This window comes from Miniopterus schreibersii (genome assembly GCF_964146895.1).
Source record: "Miniopterus schreibersii genome assembly, chromosome: 3".
In the NCBI taxonomy this organism is placed as follows: Eukaryota; Metazoa; Chordata; class Mammalia; order Chiroptera; family Miniopteridae; genus Miniopterus; species Miniopterus schreibersii.
Genome location: NC_138103.1, coordinates 95,173,471 through 95,193,370, shown reverse-complemented (window position 1 = coordinate 95,193,370; position 19,900 = coordinate 95,173,471). Strand labels below are relative to the sequence as shown.

General features: G+C 42.1%; 1 protein-coding gene across 1 annotated transcript in view; it reads left to right on the top strand.

Annotated features, from left to right (window-relative positions):
• Positions 1–13,297, top strand: part of PRLR (prolactin receptor) — a 130,874-nt gene extending 117,577 nt beyond the window's left edge. Inside the window, exons 5-11 of the mRNA XM_081132505.1 lie at positions 124–256; positions 2,174–2,343; positions 3,382–3,551; positions 5,098–5,239; positions 6,511–6,610; positions 7,131–7,200; positions 8,494–13,297. Of these exons, the coding sequence (XP_080988631.1) occupies positions 124–256; positions 2,174–2,343; positions 3,382–3,551; positions 5,098–5,239; positions 6,511–6,610; positions 7,131–7,200; positions 8,494–9,510 (1,802 nt within the window). The 3' untranslated portion in view covers positions 9,511–13,297. The remainder of the gene's footprint in view (positions 1–123; positions 257–2,173; positions 2,344–3,381; positions 3,552–5,097; positions 5,240–6,510; positions 6,611–7,130; positions 7,201–8,493) is intronic.
• Positions 13,298–19,900: the final 6,603 nt, after the last annotated feature.

Here is a 19,900-nt window from a genome sequence, read left to right as displayed (position 1 = left end):
GCCTACTTGCCCCCAGACCTCATCACTGGCATGGTTCCATAAAACTGCTTTTGTCACCAGCAGAATGATCACATGCTTGAATGAACCTTAAGATTGATTCCAGTGGCTTCTGGCTTTTTCTAGGACAGTCACCTCCTGGGAAACCTGAGATCTCTAAATGCCGCTCTACCGAAAAGGAAACCTTCACGTGCTGGTGGAAGCCTGGGCCGGATGGAGGACTCCCCACCAACTACACGCTGACCTACCACAAGGAAGGGTAAGTGTTCTTGCTCTCCAGGCAAAGCAACACTGCTTTTGGAGTGAGAATGACCACAGGCCCCTGGGCTGATACTACGAAGGCTCATTCTTCCAGGGGAAGGCCCTCCAGCGTCCATGTCCACAGTCTGCTGCCAGTGCCCTTGAAGCACTGTCTCAATGTGCGTCAGCGCACCCACCACCTCAACAATGCAACACAGTGTTCCCCCTTCTCCGCAGGTTTGCTTTCCGTGGTTTAGTTACCCCTGATCAGCCACAGTCCAAAAATATTAAATGGAAAATTCCAGAAATAAACAGTTCATAAATTTTAAATTTTGCACATTCTGAGTAACTTGATAAAATGTCACACTATCCTGCTTCATCCTGCCTGGGACGTGAATCACCCCTTGTCCAGCATATCCAGGCTGTAGAGCTACCCGCCTATTAGTCACTTGGGTTATCAGATCAACCGTCTCAGTATCGGAGTGCTTGTGTTTAAGTAGCCCTTACAGTAGCCTAACCCTTTGTCACATGCCTGTGTCATTCGCTTCACTTCATTTCAACACGCCATCCTTGTATCACCTTACATCATCACAAGAAGGGTGAGTCCAGTCCAGTGAGATATTTTGAGAAAGAGAGATCACATTTATATAACTTTTATTACAATATATTATTATAATTGATCTGTTTTATTATTATTGTTGTAAATCTCTTACTGTGACTAAATTTATAAATTAAACTTTATCACAGGTATGTACGTATAGGAAAAAAAACAGTATATATAGGGTTTAGTACTATCTGCAGTTTCAGGCATCTACTTTGGGTCTTAGAACACGTCCCCATGGATCAGGAGCGACTACTCTAACTATGTTTCCAATTTCCTGTCCCAAACTTAGGCTTCAGCCCAAGGTCACATATAAGTGTTCGCTGAGTGTTAGTTCCTTTCAGATGCTTATCTATAAACCTGGTGCTATTTATAATTTTTTTAGTCATAACTACTTGTGCAATATAAAAAGACTATCATGTAATCCTTGACAACCACGCTGCATTAACTTTGCAAACTTGTTTCATGTCCAGGAACATAAAGAGCCCTATAAGGAAGGTGAGGATTTTCCTTAGGAAATTGCTATTTGGAGCCAAGGTTGCAGTGTGGCCTAAAAGAGGTCATCTCTGGGTGAGGATTTTATTACCTTTCAGCCAGACTCTCCTGGGAATCCAGGGAGAGCTGCACCCTTCTCCAGAGCAAGCAAACACTTACTGGTAGCAACAGCTGGCCCGCTTCCCGGGGCCTGCCCACGCTTCGCTGTACACAGAGCTGTTGCCCTTCTGGGACCCAAAGGGCTGTCAAGTAGACAGACTTCAGGAGCTGCAGCTGGCCGCCCACGTGGAATTCTCCGCGCCTGTTGGTGTGTCCTGCGTTGAGGCCCCGAGGCTAATGAGAGCAGACTAAAGAGCCTCTTGGGCCTGTAATATTGTTCTTCACAGTTACATAACTCTGTTGCTGACTTGGGACAGTCTGAAATATACTGACATCAGCTTTGATTCTCTTTAATCTTGTTTAATGAAATGTAATTCAACGTGCATATGCAATGAATGCTGCATTGTGCAAAGCCCCTCTGTGTTTATGTGCAGGGGAAGGTGTTTCCTGAGACGCCCCGATGGCAGGAGCACGGCCTTTCCTATTGAAAGGCCAAGCGTTCGTTGGCCCACAGAAAACTAGAGAAAGACAGGGTTGATGAGAAGCCAAAGCATTAAGCTCTAAAGTGGCACTTCCACCCCCACCCCCAGAATCCACATCCCTGTCTCACTCTCAGGTGACAGAAACTTGGGGGTGCTGTTCTCAGCTCTGATCCCCAAAACCCAATGCCATTGATCTATTAAGAAAAACCTACTCTCTTTACTACTTGCTTACTCACTCCTAATATATCATTTGTTGCAGAGATTCGCTCACCTACGAATGTCCAGACTACAAAACCGGTGGCCCCAACTCCTGTTACTTTAACAAGAAGCACACCTCCATCTGGACAATATACATCATCACAATAAAGGCCACAAACCAGATGGGAAGCAGTTCCTCGGATCCACGCTATGTGGATGTGACTTACATAGGTAAGGGGAAGGGCGATGGGTGAGGAGTGTGTTACTCCATTAGGCATCTACCGGTGGTCAAGCTTGGTGTGCGTATTCTCGGCTTATAGATGAATCGCCAAAAAGGAAGATGAAAAAATTCACAACGTCCCCATCAACCGAGTAGGTTAAACCCGTTTTTATTGAATCATTCATGACAGTAAGACTGACATGCGGGGTCCTTGTATTCCTCTGCTTTCCCTTGACTTCTTCCCCTCCCCTTGCATCCAACAGGCATGTTCTGTTTGAGTTTCCCTCATCAGTCCTTCCCTCCCGTCCTCTGCAACCAATGTCCCCTTCCCCCTTGGCAAGCTGGGGCTTCTTTTCTCTCTCCCCCTGGAGGACAGAGCTGCTCCCTGGAGTAGCAGCTCTTAGAAGGAGTTCTTCTGCTTCTACATCCACAGGACTAGCTCCAGCTCCTTTGCCCAAATTTAATTCTCAGTGTACATATACTTCTTAGCAACTGGAGCTCTTCTTTTAAAAATAAAGAATTTTGGGAGTAAAGAGTACTGCTGTGAACATTCATGTATGAGTTTTTGTTTGAACACCTACCTTCATTTCTTTTGGGTATGTTGGCTTGGGCATGATATTGATGGGTGATATGGTAATTTTATGTATAACCTTTTAAGTAACTTCCAGACTTTTCTACAGCTTCTGCACCATTTTACATTCCCACCAGCAATGTGAGGGAATGTCTCCAACATTCTCATTTGTTATTTTTCATTTTTCAATTTCAGCCATCCTAGTGGGTGTGAAATGATATCTCATTGCGACTTTGATTTGCATTTCCCGGTGACTAATGACATTGAGGGTCTTTCGTGTGTTTGTTGGCCATTAGTGTCTCCTTCAACTTTGTACCCTGCGTATCGCCCTTGCTTCAACCTGATCTCAACTCTCTGACCAGCACCTGACATAAAATACAAGGTGTCTCATAACCATGGTGGAGTGAAACAGTAAGTCATATAGTTCTGTGTTCAAATACTGCTTTGACCAAATATGGGGTTTCTTTCCTATTTTTAGTTGAACCAGACCCTCCTGTGAACCTGACTTTGGAAATAAAACAGCCAGAAGACCAAAAACCATACCTGTGGATAAAATGGCTTCCACCCACCCAGGTTGACATAAGATCCGGTTGGCTCACACTCCAGTATGAAATTCGATTAAAGCCTGAGAAAGCTGCTGAGTGGGAGGTGAGTAAACCAGGAGCATTCAGAAGGAACCATGTCTTTTGGCAAAGATGAAGCCCTTCCTACTGGTAAAGGCCATTCCTCCTAATTTTGGGGCCATCACATTGCCCTCCTGATGGTGCTGTGACCCACCCAGACGTGGAAGGGCCTTCTTCCCTCCCTTGGGACTGGTGGGGGTGCATCTTCACATCTCCCAAGGCTAACTCCTTCTTTGCACTGAAATGAAAACCTCTTCCACCAGGTTGCCCACCCACCTCCCTCAGGATATCTTAGATCTAGAAACCTATGAGAGTGCTGCAATAGCACTAAGTGGGAGGGGGAAAATCTCAGTGTGACCAGTCAGTGGTCAGTGACATTTTTATTCAGTTTAAAATATTTTAATGTAAAGAAATAATACAGAGACCCTGGCCAAGTAGCTCAGTTCGTTGGAGTGTTGTCCCGATATGCCATGGTTGCAGGTTCTATCCCTGATCAGGGCACATACAAGAAGCAACCAATGATGCATGAATAAGTGGACCAGCAAACCAATGTCTCTCCCCCGCATCAATCTTTTTAAAAAAGGAAATAATACAATAAATTATAAGCATTATGATATTCCACTCTTAAATACTTTAGTATATGTCTCTTTTAGAAAGGAAGCATTTTCAAACAGTCAAAATAATAAGATCACATAGAAAACTAATTAAAATTTCTTAATACCATTCAAATAGCCAGTCCATATTTTAATTCCCCCAATTTTTTAAAAAGAAAATATATCTTTAACAGCTAGTTCATCCAAACCAGCATCCCAGGACCACGCATTGTGCCTGGTTTTTATGTTCCTTTAGTCTCAACATGCTTAGGAGACTAGGCCCCTTGTCCCATAGACCTTATGCATTTATCTGATTAGTTTTTTGTGAGGTCACTTAGCTAGTTTCTGTGCCCCCATATTTTCTGTAACCAGACATTAGATCTAAAGACTTGATTAGATTCAGGTTGGACAGTTTGGGGTAGGAATACTTTAGAGATGATATTATATTGCTTCATATCACATCATATCAGGAGACACAAACCATCTGGTTGACCTACCACAAATGACGCTAAAACTGACCTCTAGGTTAGGGAGATCACAACCTGAATTGTGCAGTCACATTTCATTTGTGCACTATTTAGTCAACGTACATGATGCCCAGTTCTCTTCCACCTGGTGGCTTGACTTGAATAATTCTTGAATCAATTATTTCATTAGGGTTTACAAAATAACAATTGTACAATGTTATTAACTGGTTACCTTCCATAAAGTAGAATTTAGAAGGCAGCGGGGAGGGTGCAGGATATTTGTCTTTCTGAAATGGAGTTCCAAATGGGAGATAGAAAACCTGTTAATTTTTGTGTGAACGATGTTTGAGAGTAGAAAGGGAGGGACTGAGAGGGAGAAATGGTGAGAACAGGGTATCTATTAAGTCTGATCATCCGGCCTCACTCCTCCAATAGTTTCTTCCCTAAGGGAAAAGTCTGTTTCTTCAGAACGTGAGTGAGAGTGACTCCTGTTTTCCTTGCTCCTCCTTAGATTCATTTTGCTGGGCAGCAAACTCAGTTTAAGATTCTCAGCTTATATCCAGGACAGAAATACCTTGTCCAGGTTCGCTGCAAGCCAGACCACGGATTCTGGAGTGAGTGGGGCCCAGAGGGCTCCATCCAGATCCCCGATGGTGAGTGCCTTGGCTACATTTTGCTTATATTCTTAAATATTTTTTTTATATTCTTAAATATTTTTAGAACAGTATGAATTTAGTAAATTTGCGTATCGTAACTACTAATAGAGAAACTATTTTGAGCCTTAGTCAGAGGGATGAGTAGAGGTGGGTTTATCGGTTCTCCACCCAACACAAAGACACTTGGCAGTGCAGCAGTGCTGTGTCTCTGGGTCACTGTCGGTGAGAACCAGTTTCTAGGATAAAGCTGCAGGCATGGGCTTGGCGTGTCTCCGAGGGCTTGGGGGCCGTTCCACCCTTCCCATCCTTGTCAGTTAGTCAAGGTCATCATCTTGTTCTCCCAGAATTTCTAAGGTGGCATCCCATCTGAAAGGCTTGAACTGAACTGATTGTCGGTCTCTGATGTTGGTCTCTTAGTCAAGGCACAGTATGTGAGAGGCACTCAGTTCTAAGTGTCCTTAAACACAGTGGCTTGTATTCCACAAGAGAATGATTCAGCACCTTGCCTTTCTAAAGTACTTAACAGTTTACAAAGTCTTTACCTTGTTTGGTCCTCTCAACCCTGTCAGGCATTCAGAGAGAATATAATTGTCATTGAGAATTAAAAATGAGGACTGTGAAGTTCAGTGACATTAGAAGTCTTGCCCAAAACCAAGTGGGGAAGCCCAGCACTTGTGACAACGGCCTGGCCAGAGTGTCAGGACTTGCACTGGTTGGTTGACTTGCACTGCCTTGTCGTACTGGAAAGAGTGCTGAACTGCGGGTCAGAAGACTTATGTGCATCTTGTCCAGCCCTGGTCTTACTAAATAAAAACATAGGGTCTCGAGGCAGAAGGCCTGGATTCAAATCCCAGACTGCACTGTATAGTTACATGCCAATGGGTCAATAACTTTGAGTCTCATCTTTACATACAAGGCAAAGTATGTAAAGAGCTTAACACCATTGATGGCTTATAGCAAGAACTTAATAAATGCTACCTTTTATTATTACTGCAACTGAGCGTGTGACCTCGAATTTCCTCTTTAAGTATAAACTAAAAGAATTTTGAAAAGTGTAGAGTACTATAAAATATATGGAACATATTAAGAATTAATAATATCAGAAACTTACCTATCATTAATGTTACCCTGGATTACTGTTCAAATCAAAAGATGTGTAGGAAGGGGGCAAAAACGTACGTTAGAAAGTTTCATTCACTGGTTTTGTTTGTTCGCTCATATTTAATGACGCTGTGTGTAATCAAAGCTCTCCGGCTGTTTCTTTTTAGATTCCACCAATACAGATACCACCGTCTGGATCTTTGTGGCTGTGCTCTCTGTTGTCATCTGTTTGATTATAGTCTGGGCAGTGGCTTTGAAGGGCTATAGGTACTTCATTGTCTATCACCCTTCCCCCCAATCATGGTTGTCAGGGATAATGATTTTTTTCAAGGGGGAAAAACAGAGATGATGGAAACCTACAGATAATTCAAGCTCCTGACGTTAGCCATTAGCCGCAGTGTGTTCACCCATAAAAAAAAAAATATTTTGTCAGCGCTAGCAAAAGTCGCAGAATGAACTCATCTGAAACCGGTGCTCTCTCCATCTTCCTGAGGCTCGCAGTTTGGAAATAGTAAAAATCTGTCAAGAGCAGCTAAAATCGAGAGAAGCAAATACTTCAGATATTTCGTTAATTTTGTAATCAGCCCCCTGAGTCAGCCAGGGCTGATTTCGATGCTGGCCTCTATAATTATTGTCTTCACCACTGATTGTCAATTTCATGTAGCCCCAGAGCTTTAACGCCTCTACCAGAGTTCATGTAGCAGCTATTTAGAGATAATACTAATCTTTTAGAAATTACTAAGTGAGAAAATGAGTCATTTTTCCTATCTCACCAATTATTTTATAGCATGGTGACCTGCGTCTTTCCACCGGTTCCTGGGCCAAAAATAAAAGGATTTGATATTCATCTGCTGGAAGTAAGTGCCCGAGATGGAGAATGTATCCTGACTTGCTGATTTGTAATAATTACCTTTACACATGCACACACAGTCCCTGTCAGTTCAGCCTGGCGCCTCAGCCGTCCTCGCCCCGCTGTCCCTCCTCTTTAGAGAAAGATGTGTGAGGCATGCAGGTACTTCCTACGAGACATTAAATGTCAGAGGGAAAGAGAGAAAGCCAAGAAACCGTGACAACACATAGTAATGCTTGCTAGATTTACCAGGTCTATTCATAAGCACAGACATAAACATTTTGTACAAATAATCAATTTAGAAAAAAGGTGAATATCTTGTTTACTACAAAAGAGGGACCTACCACCACTCCCCATCATAGTTTGGTGCGTGTTTCCCCCCGAACGTTCTTTACAGAAGGCCATGGACACAGAATATTGTGTTGCAACGCTCGCTCTGTCTGAGCACACGGTTGAGGCTGGGTCAGTGCAGTGGGGTGGTGTCTGCCTGGGCCCATTTAGGCTGCTTCAAGTGGGAATTAAATGCAAGTGTTTTGCCCGGCCGGCGTAGCTCAGTGGACTGAGCATCGTCCTGTGCACCAGGAGGTCTCTGGTTTGATTCCCGGTCAGGGCACGTGCTGGGGTTTCAGGCTCAGTCCCAGATTTAGGCACCGGTACCTGACCTAAGTCAGAGGATCGGGAAGAAGAGTGGGAAGTAAGAGGGGGAGGCAGGAGGCAGAGTGAGTCGGAAGGAGAAAACATGAATTAGCAGGAGGAGGGGGAGGAGGGAGAGGAAATGGGGTAGAAGAGAGAGATATAGGACTGGAGAAGGGGGGGAGGAAGGGAGACGTGGGAAGAGGAGGAGTTGAGAGGAGGAATTGAGGAGAAGCAGCTTACTGCTTTCAGATTCTAGGAAGTGGCGGTTAGGAGGCCAGCCACCGGGCCGCAGGGCCGCTGAGTCCCCAAGCGCCAAATGCACGTATGAGCATGGTGGTTTTAGGTGTCGCACACACTCTTCTTATTTAACAATTGTATGTTTCTTATCTGTGCGTGCACTCCTTGCCCATTAAACTCATGATCGTTATTGCTTAGAGAGAGACTAAGTTAAAATCGTGAATTGATTTAAAGATACATATTAGATGAATAGAAGGTCTAGGGGGTGATTATAATGGCCTGGCACACAGATGTCCAAAGCTTGGGAAATGCTGCTAGGCTGTTACCACATCCAGCTGCCATGGTCATGAACACAGGCTGCACTTTGATGCTGACCTGGAATGTTGTGAAGCTAACAGCCATTTCCTCTGTGTCTGTGTTTTAATAGAAGGGCAAGTCTGAAGAACTCCTGAGTGCCCTGGGATGCCAAGACTTCCCTTCTGACTGTGAGGACTTGCTGGTGGAGCTTTTAGAAGTCGTTGACAGTGAGAACCAGCAGCTGATGCCGGGCCATTCAAAAGAACACCCAGATCAAGGTACGAAGCCCAAACACCTGGATGCCGACACTGACTCTGGCCAGGGCAGCTGTGACAGCCCTTCCCTTTTGTCCAACAATTGTGAGGAGCCCCAGGAAAATCCCTCCACAGTCCACATTCCTGAGGGCATTGAGATGCCAGAGAACCCTGAAGGAAATGGTACCCACACCTGGGACCCTCAGAGCACAAGCTCAGAAGGCAGAATCCCCTATTTCTATGCTGATGGACCCAAATGTTCAACATGGCCTTCATCACAGCTCCCCAGCCAGCACAACACCAGATCTTCTTACCACAACATTGCCGATGTGTGTAAGCTGGCCATGGGCACGGCAGGTGCCTTAGCCACTTTGTTGGACAAAACAGACAAACATGCTCTACCATCTTTGCAAACCACTAAGACTGGAGAGGAGGAAATGGCAGCTGAGCAGAGGGAAGTGGAGAGCCTCCAACCCAAGACTGACCCAGACACCCCGTGGCTGCTGCCCCAGGAGAAAACTTCCTTTATCTCTGCTAAGCCATTGGATTACGTGGAGATTCACAAGATCAACAAAGATGGAGAGTTATCGTTGCTCCCCAAACACAAAGAGAACAGCAACCAGACAGAAAAGGTCGGGGCTCCTAGAACCAGCAAGGAGTACGCGAAGGTGTCCAGGGTGATGGATAACAACATCCTGGTGTTGGTGCAGGATCCGCCTGCTCAAGACCTGGCTTTGTTGGAAGAGCCAGCTGAGGAAGCCCCAGCATCCTTGCAACAGAATCAAGAGGAGAAAGACCTGGCCTCCTTCACGGCGACACCAAGCAACTGCAGGCTCCAGCTGGGTGGGTTGGATTACCTGGACCCCACGTATTTAAAGCACTCTTTCCAGTGACGGCTTGATCGATAGAATGGTTGGTTAAAATGTGATTTTTTTCTTCAGGTAATACTACAGCGCACATGAAGTGTACTCTGCTAGAGAATGTTCTAGGATGGGGTTCAGATGATACCACTAAAACTCATGGTTCACTCCTCTTCATGCTCCATTTTCAACCAGTTGCCTCTTTCTCCAACAGCTGATTCCTAAACAGATCATTTTGTTTCCTGTGATTTGTCGATTTACTTTTGGCTATTAGTTATAAAATTGCATGTTCGACGCAATAAAAGCACATTGCTTAGTATTCTTGAGGGACAGTGCCAATGGGCATGGCCTTGGGAAAGCGTTCGTGGTCTGGGCTGCGGCAGGAAGAAATGGCGTAGCTAAAATAGTTCAGCACAGGAAGATGATGGATATGAGGACCATGCCATGGAGACTGCATTGAAAATCAATTGCTTACCCTTTGCACTCCTCTTTCATTCTATTGGGATTAACCAAACACAACACATTTAAAGAAAGGATGCGTGCCACAACACCTGACCAATTGTTTACATCACTTAGTGACACATTGCTGATATGCAAGTAAAAATTATTATGCCTGCATTTTTTTCTTAAAATAGTTGGGATTTGTTAAGCGTGGATTTCCCCTCCCCCCCCTTCAAATTATATTTCATTCTAAAGCCTCAAGAGAGTATAGTTTTGGAGTATGGAAGTTTCTTACAGCTGAGGCAAATGCGTGTGATGTGGTAAATCCTTCTGAAATGTTTTCCTGCTTCATTTCAACATGACAGATAATTTATTATACACCCTAGTCTTCTCTTAGTGAAACAAAAAATCCCAAAAGAATAACCTTAATTTAAAAGATAATCACAGCAGGGTGATAATGGAGATACTGCCTTACTGTACATAGAGATTCTACTTTAATATAAGCCCATATGTTTGACAATGTATTTTTAGAAGACTATTTTTCTATCACTTAGGCAAAATAAAAGTATTTTCTATCTTCCCAGTACAGCTGTTTACGTATTCAGTGGGTACAGTATTTTCTGCTAGGAGGTTGTAATGAGCATTTACAGTACATAATAGTATATGCAGTCCCTGTTTGTGGAGTAAATGCCATACCAACCAAAGCCCACTGAGAAATGTAAAGCGGATGGCATATTCAATTCCCAATACAGTGTGGTATAGTTTATCTGATTCTTTTATCTCCAGGATACATTAAACAATCACCAACCTAGAGTTTTAGGGCTCCCCACAGACAGAAATTACTTCTCCTGTAATTTAGGGCTAATCTGGGGCCTCTGCTCTTCTCTGGGTGAATATTCATGAAGTCACCAAGTAAAAGGAAAGGAGTGACATCCAACATACCGTTCTAGAGAGAGGGGTTTTGTTTTGCCTTGTTTTTCTGAGTAATCTTGGACAGCAAAGATATATTAAGCAGACTCATGAGTTATCTCTCTGGACTAGATCCCATTTGCAAAGCCTTGGCAGACGCAGAGACAGCACTCACGTCAGAAGTATCCAAGTAAATGTTTTAAGAAACAGCATCTGTGGAGTGGTGGGAACAGCTACAAAGGTCAGGGTATGGTGGTAAGAACCTCCAAGTCAGTTCCAAGAGCAGACTCCCCAGGAGGGGTCAAAAGCCTGGATCTCCATTTTAAAGAGAGTATCCATGACTCATGAACCGCCTCCCTCTATATTTTTTATTTCACCTGATGGCAAATTCTTTCTCTCTGTCCACTCACTAGCTGGACTTAGAGAATTTGACCTCACCTCTGTGAGCAAAGTATCCCAGCCCAACAATCCCACCCCAACCACGCAGAGGTGGCCTAGTGGTTGAAAGTGAACATACTGCCAGGGCTCCCAGATTGTAGAAGTAATAGATTGAGGCTCTATTCTCCCAATATGCAAACATTGCAAGAGTATGCGGAACATTTGGGAAAGTTGTCCAAGTTCATTCAATCCCCTAGATCTTTGCTACTCAAAGTCTGGCCTAAGGACCAGCTGCGTTGTCATCACCTGGGCACCCCGTGGAAATGCAGAATCTCAGCCTCCCTGCTCCAGACCTACAGAGTCAGAATCTGCATTTGACTAAGTTCCCCAGATGATCCATGTGGGTAATGAAGTTTGAGAAGCACTGCCTTACATGACCACTTCCTCTAAAGGTTATTTTAGTGCCTGGAAATCCCTCTTAGAAAGTATAAGTCAAGTATGCTTGACCAACACTGTAGGTAAGGAGAGGGCATAATTTTAAAAAATCTCTTAGTACTTTAAGGTTCACATAATGGTAGTGACTGACCTGCAAAAGTACACACAGCTTCCAAGAGGACTAGGGGATGTAATCCACCTTGAGTAGCATTGACCAAGACACTCCCCTTCAAAACCAATGCAGACTAAAATTTTCCCAAAATAGTCCATTGCTGTCCAAGATGTATATCAATCACTCTGATGGTTGAAAATTAAAAAATAATCTGATTTTGCCATATATGAAAAAAAAATTGTGGCTAAAGATTCAAGAACTAAATCCCTAAAAAACACCAATTAGCCATTCATTAAGTCAAGCCAAGACTGTATTTCTTGGTCAATTAGCACTCTATATTTGAAATAAGTTTTTTTTTCTTGAGTAGAATATTTTCTATCAAGGAAACAGCTAGTCGAATGGAAGAATGCAGATTGGGGGTCAAGAGCCCCGGGTTCTAGTCCTAACTATGTCACCTTAAATAGATCAATTCCTTTCTCTGGGCCTCAGTTTCCTCTGAAGGAAATATTGGGCCAAATAATTTCTAATTTCCTTTTAAACTCCAATTCCATGACTCACTGAATACTTTCTAGCCAAGATAATTCAATCAATGCCTTGTATCTTAATTAAACTAATAAATAATTGCCCTTCATCATAGGAATACAAGTACCCTTTAGTGATGTGCTTATTGTAGTTCCCTTTTAAATCATCAGGTGGGCCTAACACACTGCATGTGCATTTTGTAAATTACATAGGTACAGAATCATAGTCTAAGATTATGTGCAAATATGTGTGGAGAGAGAAGCACGAGATTTTTTTTTTAAAGACATATTGAATGTGGCTCTGCTTTTTAGAAAAATGATCTTTTTCTGAATTAAGCCATGCTTATTCCTTGCTAAGTCCAACAACCCCAATCTCTTTACTTACAGCTGGCTGCTGGTTCTGATATTTTTTTTCTCTCTCCTGGATTACCAACCAACACTGCACAGTTGGTTTAAAGAGTCTTATGCTCTGAATTACAAAAAGTCATATTTTTCTAAATGAACGCCTAAATATTCATGTTACAAAGCACATGGAAACATGATAGCCAATGGGTGACTTGTGGAAGCTGATGACCCAAACTGCAGAATGTGCTGTGGCCAGTTTTTACAAATGGGTATTAGGCACCTCAACATGAGCACAAGTTACTCTCGGCCACGTTGTTGACATGAACTGACTCTTCTTTCTCCTAAGTGCCTAAGGCCAGTCCTGGTAGGCAGTTATGGACTAAAACTTGCTTTCGCTGGGTCGGTCCAAATGGGTCAGTCCCTTAGCAGAAGATCAAGGAGTTTGCTTTTCCCACAGTGACCCAACTGAATCAGAGAATCCTGTGAGTTAAGGAGCAACTGGGGGGCTGTGGAGGAAATCTGGCTCTGGCTCTGGCTCTGGCTGCCCAGCGCTTCCAGAAAGACTTGGCCCTGCCTTTAGTAACTTCCCTTAGAGTAGACAAGAAAGAAACAGATTTATACGCATTTTACAAAGTGCCTTTCTTTACTTTTATATTTTTTTAAAGTTTTTCCTTTTTACAAAGAAAAAAAAAAAAGTGCATTGAATGGAAAGTAAGTTTGCTTTTTTTTTATGTAAATGAATGGAGAAGCCAGAAAGGGATTGATAAAATGGCCTAAGGTCCAACCAGCAACTGTTTAGCAGATTTTTTAATTTCTTGTTTAACTGAATTACCACAGAGTTGATGTGAATAGTGTAACTTACTTTGATAAGAAATTGACTCTGGCTAGGGTTTGGGAATCAGCTTGCCACCCCCAGACTTCAATTTACAAGCATACTGAGCACTTTTGAATGGCTGTGAATTGCATGCCTGGGCCTGAAAAGACAATGCACCCACAATGGAACTTGCACACATACAGGGAAACGTAAAGGACTCTGGGTTACTACCCACTTGTCATTGATAAAAGTGCCATGTGTATGTCAGTGAGCACATTTCCTTTTCTGCCTTTTTAGCTCAAGCACAGCTGTGTTGTTGCTGGGGTAGTGGGCTGAGCATGCCGTTCGTTTCCAGGTCTAGGTCACGCTGTTGCCACTAAACAGGCTGTGTAACTTTATGCAAGCCCTTTAGACTCAAGTCACCAGTAGTGCATTGGCCTGAAATGTTTCAAAGACCTGTTGCAACTAGAACCATCTTTGATTCTCATGATCTCAGTAAAATCTCAAGTTTCTGGTGAAAGGCCCAAGTACAGCTAGAGAAGCACTGTTGATGTGCCCTCAGCCTGAAGCAATGAGCAGTGTGGCTATAGCGAAGCTCGAGAGACAGACAGAGATCCATTCCTCTAAGTCAGATCGATGTGATTTAACATCTTCTTAGCTGTCCGTACTTGTAGGCTCTTTCTTCTCTCACTGCAGGGCCTATATTTTTCCTAGGAGTTAATCATAGCTGTAGCAACCTTAGGAGCTGCAAAAAACGGAATTACTCCTCAACAATGACTATGGCCCTGCAAAAGACTAAGTCAAATCAGTTAAATCAGCCACACAGACATCAAGGCCCAGGTTGAGGGGCACAAGTAACTTAATTTGGAGATTTGCATCATTGGAGTTTCTAACTCTATTAATTATAATTAATTTAAAGGCCATTAATCCAAGGGACATTGATGACTCCGTCCTGGAGGTCTTAAACAGAAACTTAACAATACAGAATGATTGCATAAGAGCTTGTGATCTAACCAGGGCTCTATCTATAACTGTGACCTGGATGTATTCCAGGATAAGCAAATCAAACAGGAGCTCTCTCCCCAGACTGGTGTTTCTCAGGAAGGTGGTTTTTGGTCTGAGACCCTCATGGTATCTATTTCAAAGAAAGGGAAAAGATAGAAAGATAAAAAAATAGGACATTTCTAGAGGTCTGGGCATTTCAGAATTCCATAAAATGCTGAGAGTAGCCTGCTAAACCCAAATTTTATGAGACCTGGTGAATCCATAATCTATTCGGTGTTCTGAGTGTAGGCTAAGAGATGTACACAACTCAGAGCACCATATGCCCACCACCGGTTTGCCCGCATCGATTCCTTCGATCTATGCTCTGATTTCCAGTCGGGAAGAATTGAGACGTGCAAATGGGAGAACAACATGTCCTGTTTACGTGGTTGTGGCCAATGAGTAGACAGACCCTTGGATAGTCTCAGTCTATTAGTTAATTTTCACCTGCTTCTGATTAAAAAGAAAAAAAAATTAACTCTCACAACTTTGGCTACTAAATAGTAATATCAAAAATAACCTTTAATAGTTACGGTCAAATAATGCTTCACCTGGACAAACTTTAAAATATAGCCAGTTTTTCCATAAAAATTTCACAAGTTCTGGGGGGAAAAAATCTTTTTTGTTACACTCTCTGAAATTGAAAAACTACATGACAGAGAAATCATTTTATAAAATTCCTGATGAAATTATTTTGAGATTTTTAAAGTAACTACCTCCCTCCCCTTCTTGTCCTAATGCCCTTTCTTCAAAGCTGCTTATTGTTGAGAGCAAAGGATATCACGTCTCACGCTTTGACTACTTTTCAGTGGTATATTTGTTATATTTGCCATGTGATGTTCCTGACTTTAACTATTATTTTATATTATATTGCTTTATGTGGTTCAAAAACTCTATGACACATTGAAATATGTAGCCAATGTTCATATTGTGAAACTCATGTAAGACTAATGAAAATAATTATTTAATGACTTATAATCTATCCATATGTAGTTTCAATATGATTGTGTCAATGTCTGTAAAACAAAACCGAAGGAAATATGTAATCATATGATTCTGTTGAAACCGTGAATACACTAATTTTTTTCTTAATCTTTGTCTAGAAGTAGTAAAATACGCCATTTGTACAGCTGATCTGGGGTGTTATGTGTTTAACGTACAACCATCAGTTGTTTGGAAGTCCATCAAGCCCTCAGCTTTGCTCCCTGTGACCTCTGATACTTCTTGAGTGTTATCTGCATCATGAGGCCTGCTTTTGTGCTAGATCGTTCATTTTTTAAAAGTTCAGTCTCATGTGGAAACCAAAGCAATGGAGAGCCAGCCCGTGGGGTGCTCCGCGTGTCTGTAAAGCCATATTGAAGTCCAGGCTGTCACAGCATGAGGTTCCATAGTTTCAAAGCTACCACTACCTCTGCCTTTTCTCTTCCTTAGAAAATGCCAAGCAAAATTCTTCAGCATTAAGTGGGAAATGAGAAGTGATTGTTACAAAAGTTGTGGGAGGGGTTTGTTTGTTTGTTTGTTTGTTTGTTTTTTACATGAGAATACACCTTCTAATTCACCCCTTTGCAGGTTTACGCTAGGTTGTCTCAATAGCCATTTTTACATTTACTGAAAACTAGAAGACCAATAAGGACCAGCGAAAAGACATAGTAAGGCACCAAGGAAAAAACAACAAAATCAGAGAGCAGACTTTTTTCCTAACAAGTCACCTGTTGCCCAAAGTCATGATGATGGTCTCTCTCGCAATATAATTTCCCTGGTCTCACACAGAAATAAATCTTTTCCTTGTTTGATCTTAGACGTCAAACATTATGGTATGGGAAAAGTCAATCACATATCAGAAATAATTTTGTTTCAATTTTTAAATTTTAGTTCTACATGTACTTACTATAATGCTGATTTTTTTTTTTTTAGCCTTAAAGAATTACAGAATACGACAGTCATCTGATTTATCTTGCATTCTTAATTCTGTAAATCTTTGGTAATTGCACATTGTGTTTTTTGTTTTCTGTGGATTTACTCATTTGTCTCCTTCCATTTTGAGGAGACAATGTGGAGAGTTAAATCTTTGTCAACAGTATGGGAGATTTTGCTAACTGCTGTTATAACATCTTCATTTTTACTGCACGCCAAAAACAATGCTTGCCAAACAAAATCTTAGACATCCAGTACAATACAGTCATTATATTTCTATTCATGTTATTGAAAATTCCCAGCTCAGTACCTGGCTCAATAAATGTTTATTTCCCTTGCCTACCCTTCCTCTATTTTTTTTTAATTATTTGACTTGGAAGTGAGCAGAATATCATGTGTGTGGGTGAAACAATTTTCCTGAAGAATTTTTGCTGCAAAAGGATCTGTGATCCAGAAATTGTTGGTATAAGTTGAACCAAAACAACTTCAGCATCACGCTTTCATATGATTGCAAACGAATTGCCCCTTTACCTGTCCCACTCGCATGAAAAGCTGCTAAAACTGAGGTGAGATGGACCCATGAACATGAGCATGAAGTCAGAGAAGCTCATTTAAGTATTGTGAAACCAACAAAAGACCAAACTGTGAAAAAATTACAATAAAGGGATTCTTTTGAACAGTATGAATCTTCCATATTACGAACATCCTTTCTGACGAAACCCATCGGGCTAAGTGTAAAATGATAACCTTTTACTCTGGAGGACTCTGGGCCTAGAGCCTTGGCTCACCGTTGACACTTGCGCAGAGCTATGAAATGGTTTGGGGTCTGCTTTCCAAACTCTCCTCGGCCTCCTGCTCTCTAACGCCGTGTTTTATGGGGCAAGGAAAACTTGCTTGAGTATCACACTCTAAAACTTGGCCTCCGTCAAAGAAACACTGACTTTACTAGGCGCTTACGTCGGTACCATCTGTCTTTAATATTGGGGCTCACTTTCCCTTTTAAGCTGCAAAATTTGGAGTGTCAGCCCCCAGACACAGCATTCGTATAATTTACGAGGAGCTGGAGAAGCAATATGTAGCTAGTTTTCCAAAGGCATTGCATGGGCTTTTCTGAAAGAAAACAGAAATTGGGTATCGCTGCATCTTGCCAGGATCGCATTTGAAATGTTAACCCCCCTCGACTGACTCCCTAGGACTTGTTAGCCAAGCTTTATATGTTCTAAATGCTCTATTTATTAGGGACTGGGAGATATAATTTCCATTTGGTAGAAACCTTGAAGTCTTGGGGTGGGTGTAGGGTGAAACTGAAGAGGGGTACAGGAAATGAGGCCCCTGAAAAGCCCCCATCAGGGACCTTACTGGCCACAGAAGTAGATTCTTGCTGACTTACCCGAGAATCTTTCCAAACCACGCAGACGAACCTGAACCTGTTCTTGATATTGCAAAATAGATGCTACACCCTAATTCTTCTATCTACAACCTGCCCACCCACCCCACCCCTCACCTCCCGCTGCCCACGCGAATGCCCTGTTAAGCATTTTTCTCTTGTTATGATCAGGTTCACGAGAAAACTTATGCTTATTACGAACTGACTTGAAGCACAGATATTTTTATAAATGTGATATAAATCTTTTTAAGAAAAGGCTAGGGGGCGCTAGTCAAAACACCACATGGATGTCGGTTGAGGAACACTGTATAAGGAAAGGGAGCTGAGAAATTTTTATTACTGTATTTATAGATGTGTTTGAAAGAATTTTTAAGTGCCACAGGTACATTTTTAAGGTAACACCTTCGCTCCATAATTTGTTGAAAATTACAAGATGAGCTTGAAAAACATTTGCCAGTAGTTTTGCTTCACATGAGCAATATTGATATTGTTACTAAACCAGGTCGCCTTATGATACATTTTTCATTTCTTTTTCAGAGCAACTGCTTGCCATGGCAGCAATGCTTAGTTTAAATTGAATCAATGAATTCCTGAGAGATGGCTTTTGGAGGTTCTTTTTATATACCTATAAAATACGTATTTTATGAAAAGAAATGTAACTTTGAGAAGTCTTTCTTCACTTCAACAAATTTTATTAGGGATTTTTAATTTAAAGAAGAACAGGATTCTGAGCTTTTCTGGAAGTAAAACACAGAGACACATGCTAAAATCTTTGTCTTAGAACACTCATCCAAGCCATTTTTTCCAGGCACACATTTTTTGTGCTCATCTTTCAACGCATTCTCTAATTTTATTTTCCTGCTAATTCTAAATCAAAACTGACATCTTGCTTCCAAGCCAGCTCAATTCTACATCTTCTCTTTTCCCCCGGTCTTTATTTATTTGCCAGACCCGAGCCTTAAAAACACACACATGCTTGGAAGCACTTAGAAGTTCCTGGGGCTTTCTGGGAACAACCAAGAACAACCAAAAGGACACTTTCCAAATCTGATATACAGTTAGCTTTTCCAAAGGAAACAAGCCATAAAACTCAGGGCCAAGGAGTGACACTTTCTTTTGTTTGCATCTTCCTACCTAGAATTGTCTTCCATCTTCACATAAAACTCTAGCTGTGATTTAATCTCCCGTTTATGATCTTTTATTCATTGCATAAAATATTTTGTACACACTTGAAAACTATAAAACTTCATTTCCCAAAACTCAAATTTCACAAATATTAATGTCATATCTGTTCTTTACATTTTTTTAAAAAAAATTTAAATATCTCTTTATTGATTTCAGAGAGGAAGGGAGAGAGAGAGAGAAAAACATCAATGATGAGAGTCACTGATCGGCTGCCTCCTGCGCGCCCCCTGCTGGGGACCGAGCCCACAACCCGGGCCTGTGTCCTGACCGGGAAGCAAACTGCAACCTCCTGGATCCTAGGTCCATGCTCAACCGCTGAGCCACGCCCGGCCGGGCATGTCCTTTACCTTTCTAAAAATATATAAATGAACCATCACAGACGCAGTAATACACATCTCTCAATAACCAAATTTCCCGTCTTCCTCTCTAGTGGTAATCACAGTCTTGTAACTGTTGTATATTCTTCCTGGACACTTAAAAAATGCCTCATATATATGTACCCATAAACAATATACAAATATTCTGAGTGTTTATGAAGCTTACGTAGATAACAATGTATGTTATTATACACCTTGATTTCTTTTCAGTCAGCATGGGGGTTTTGAGATTTGAAAAGCAAGCTTACTCGGTTATCTGCTCTACGCAACCATATACATGTATACAGATTATTCGTTAATCCCTGTGTCCATCCGCTCTCCATCTCCACTATTATAAATGACTCTGCAGTGAACATTCTTGGGCAAGTCTCACTTTTTGAGTATTTCAAGGCTTTCCCCAGGATAGACCTGGAAGGCGGGATTGCTGGCCCCCACGGGACACATGCCTCACTGTGGACAGATTGTTCCCTGAAGCAGTCGCGCAGCGTATCCCCAGTCAGAAGTGTCCGAGGCCCCATTCTCTCCTTACTCACTACCTGGGGTTGTCAGATGTTACCATTT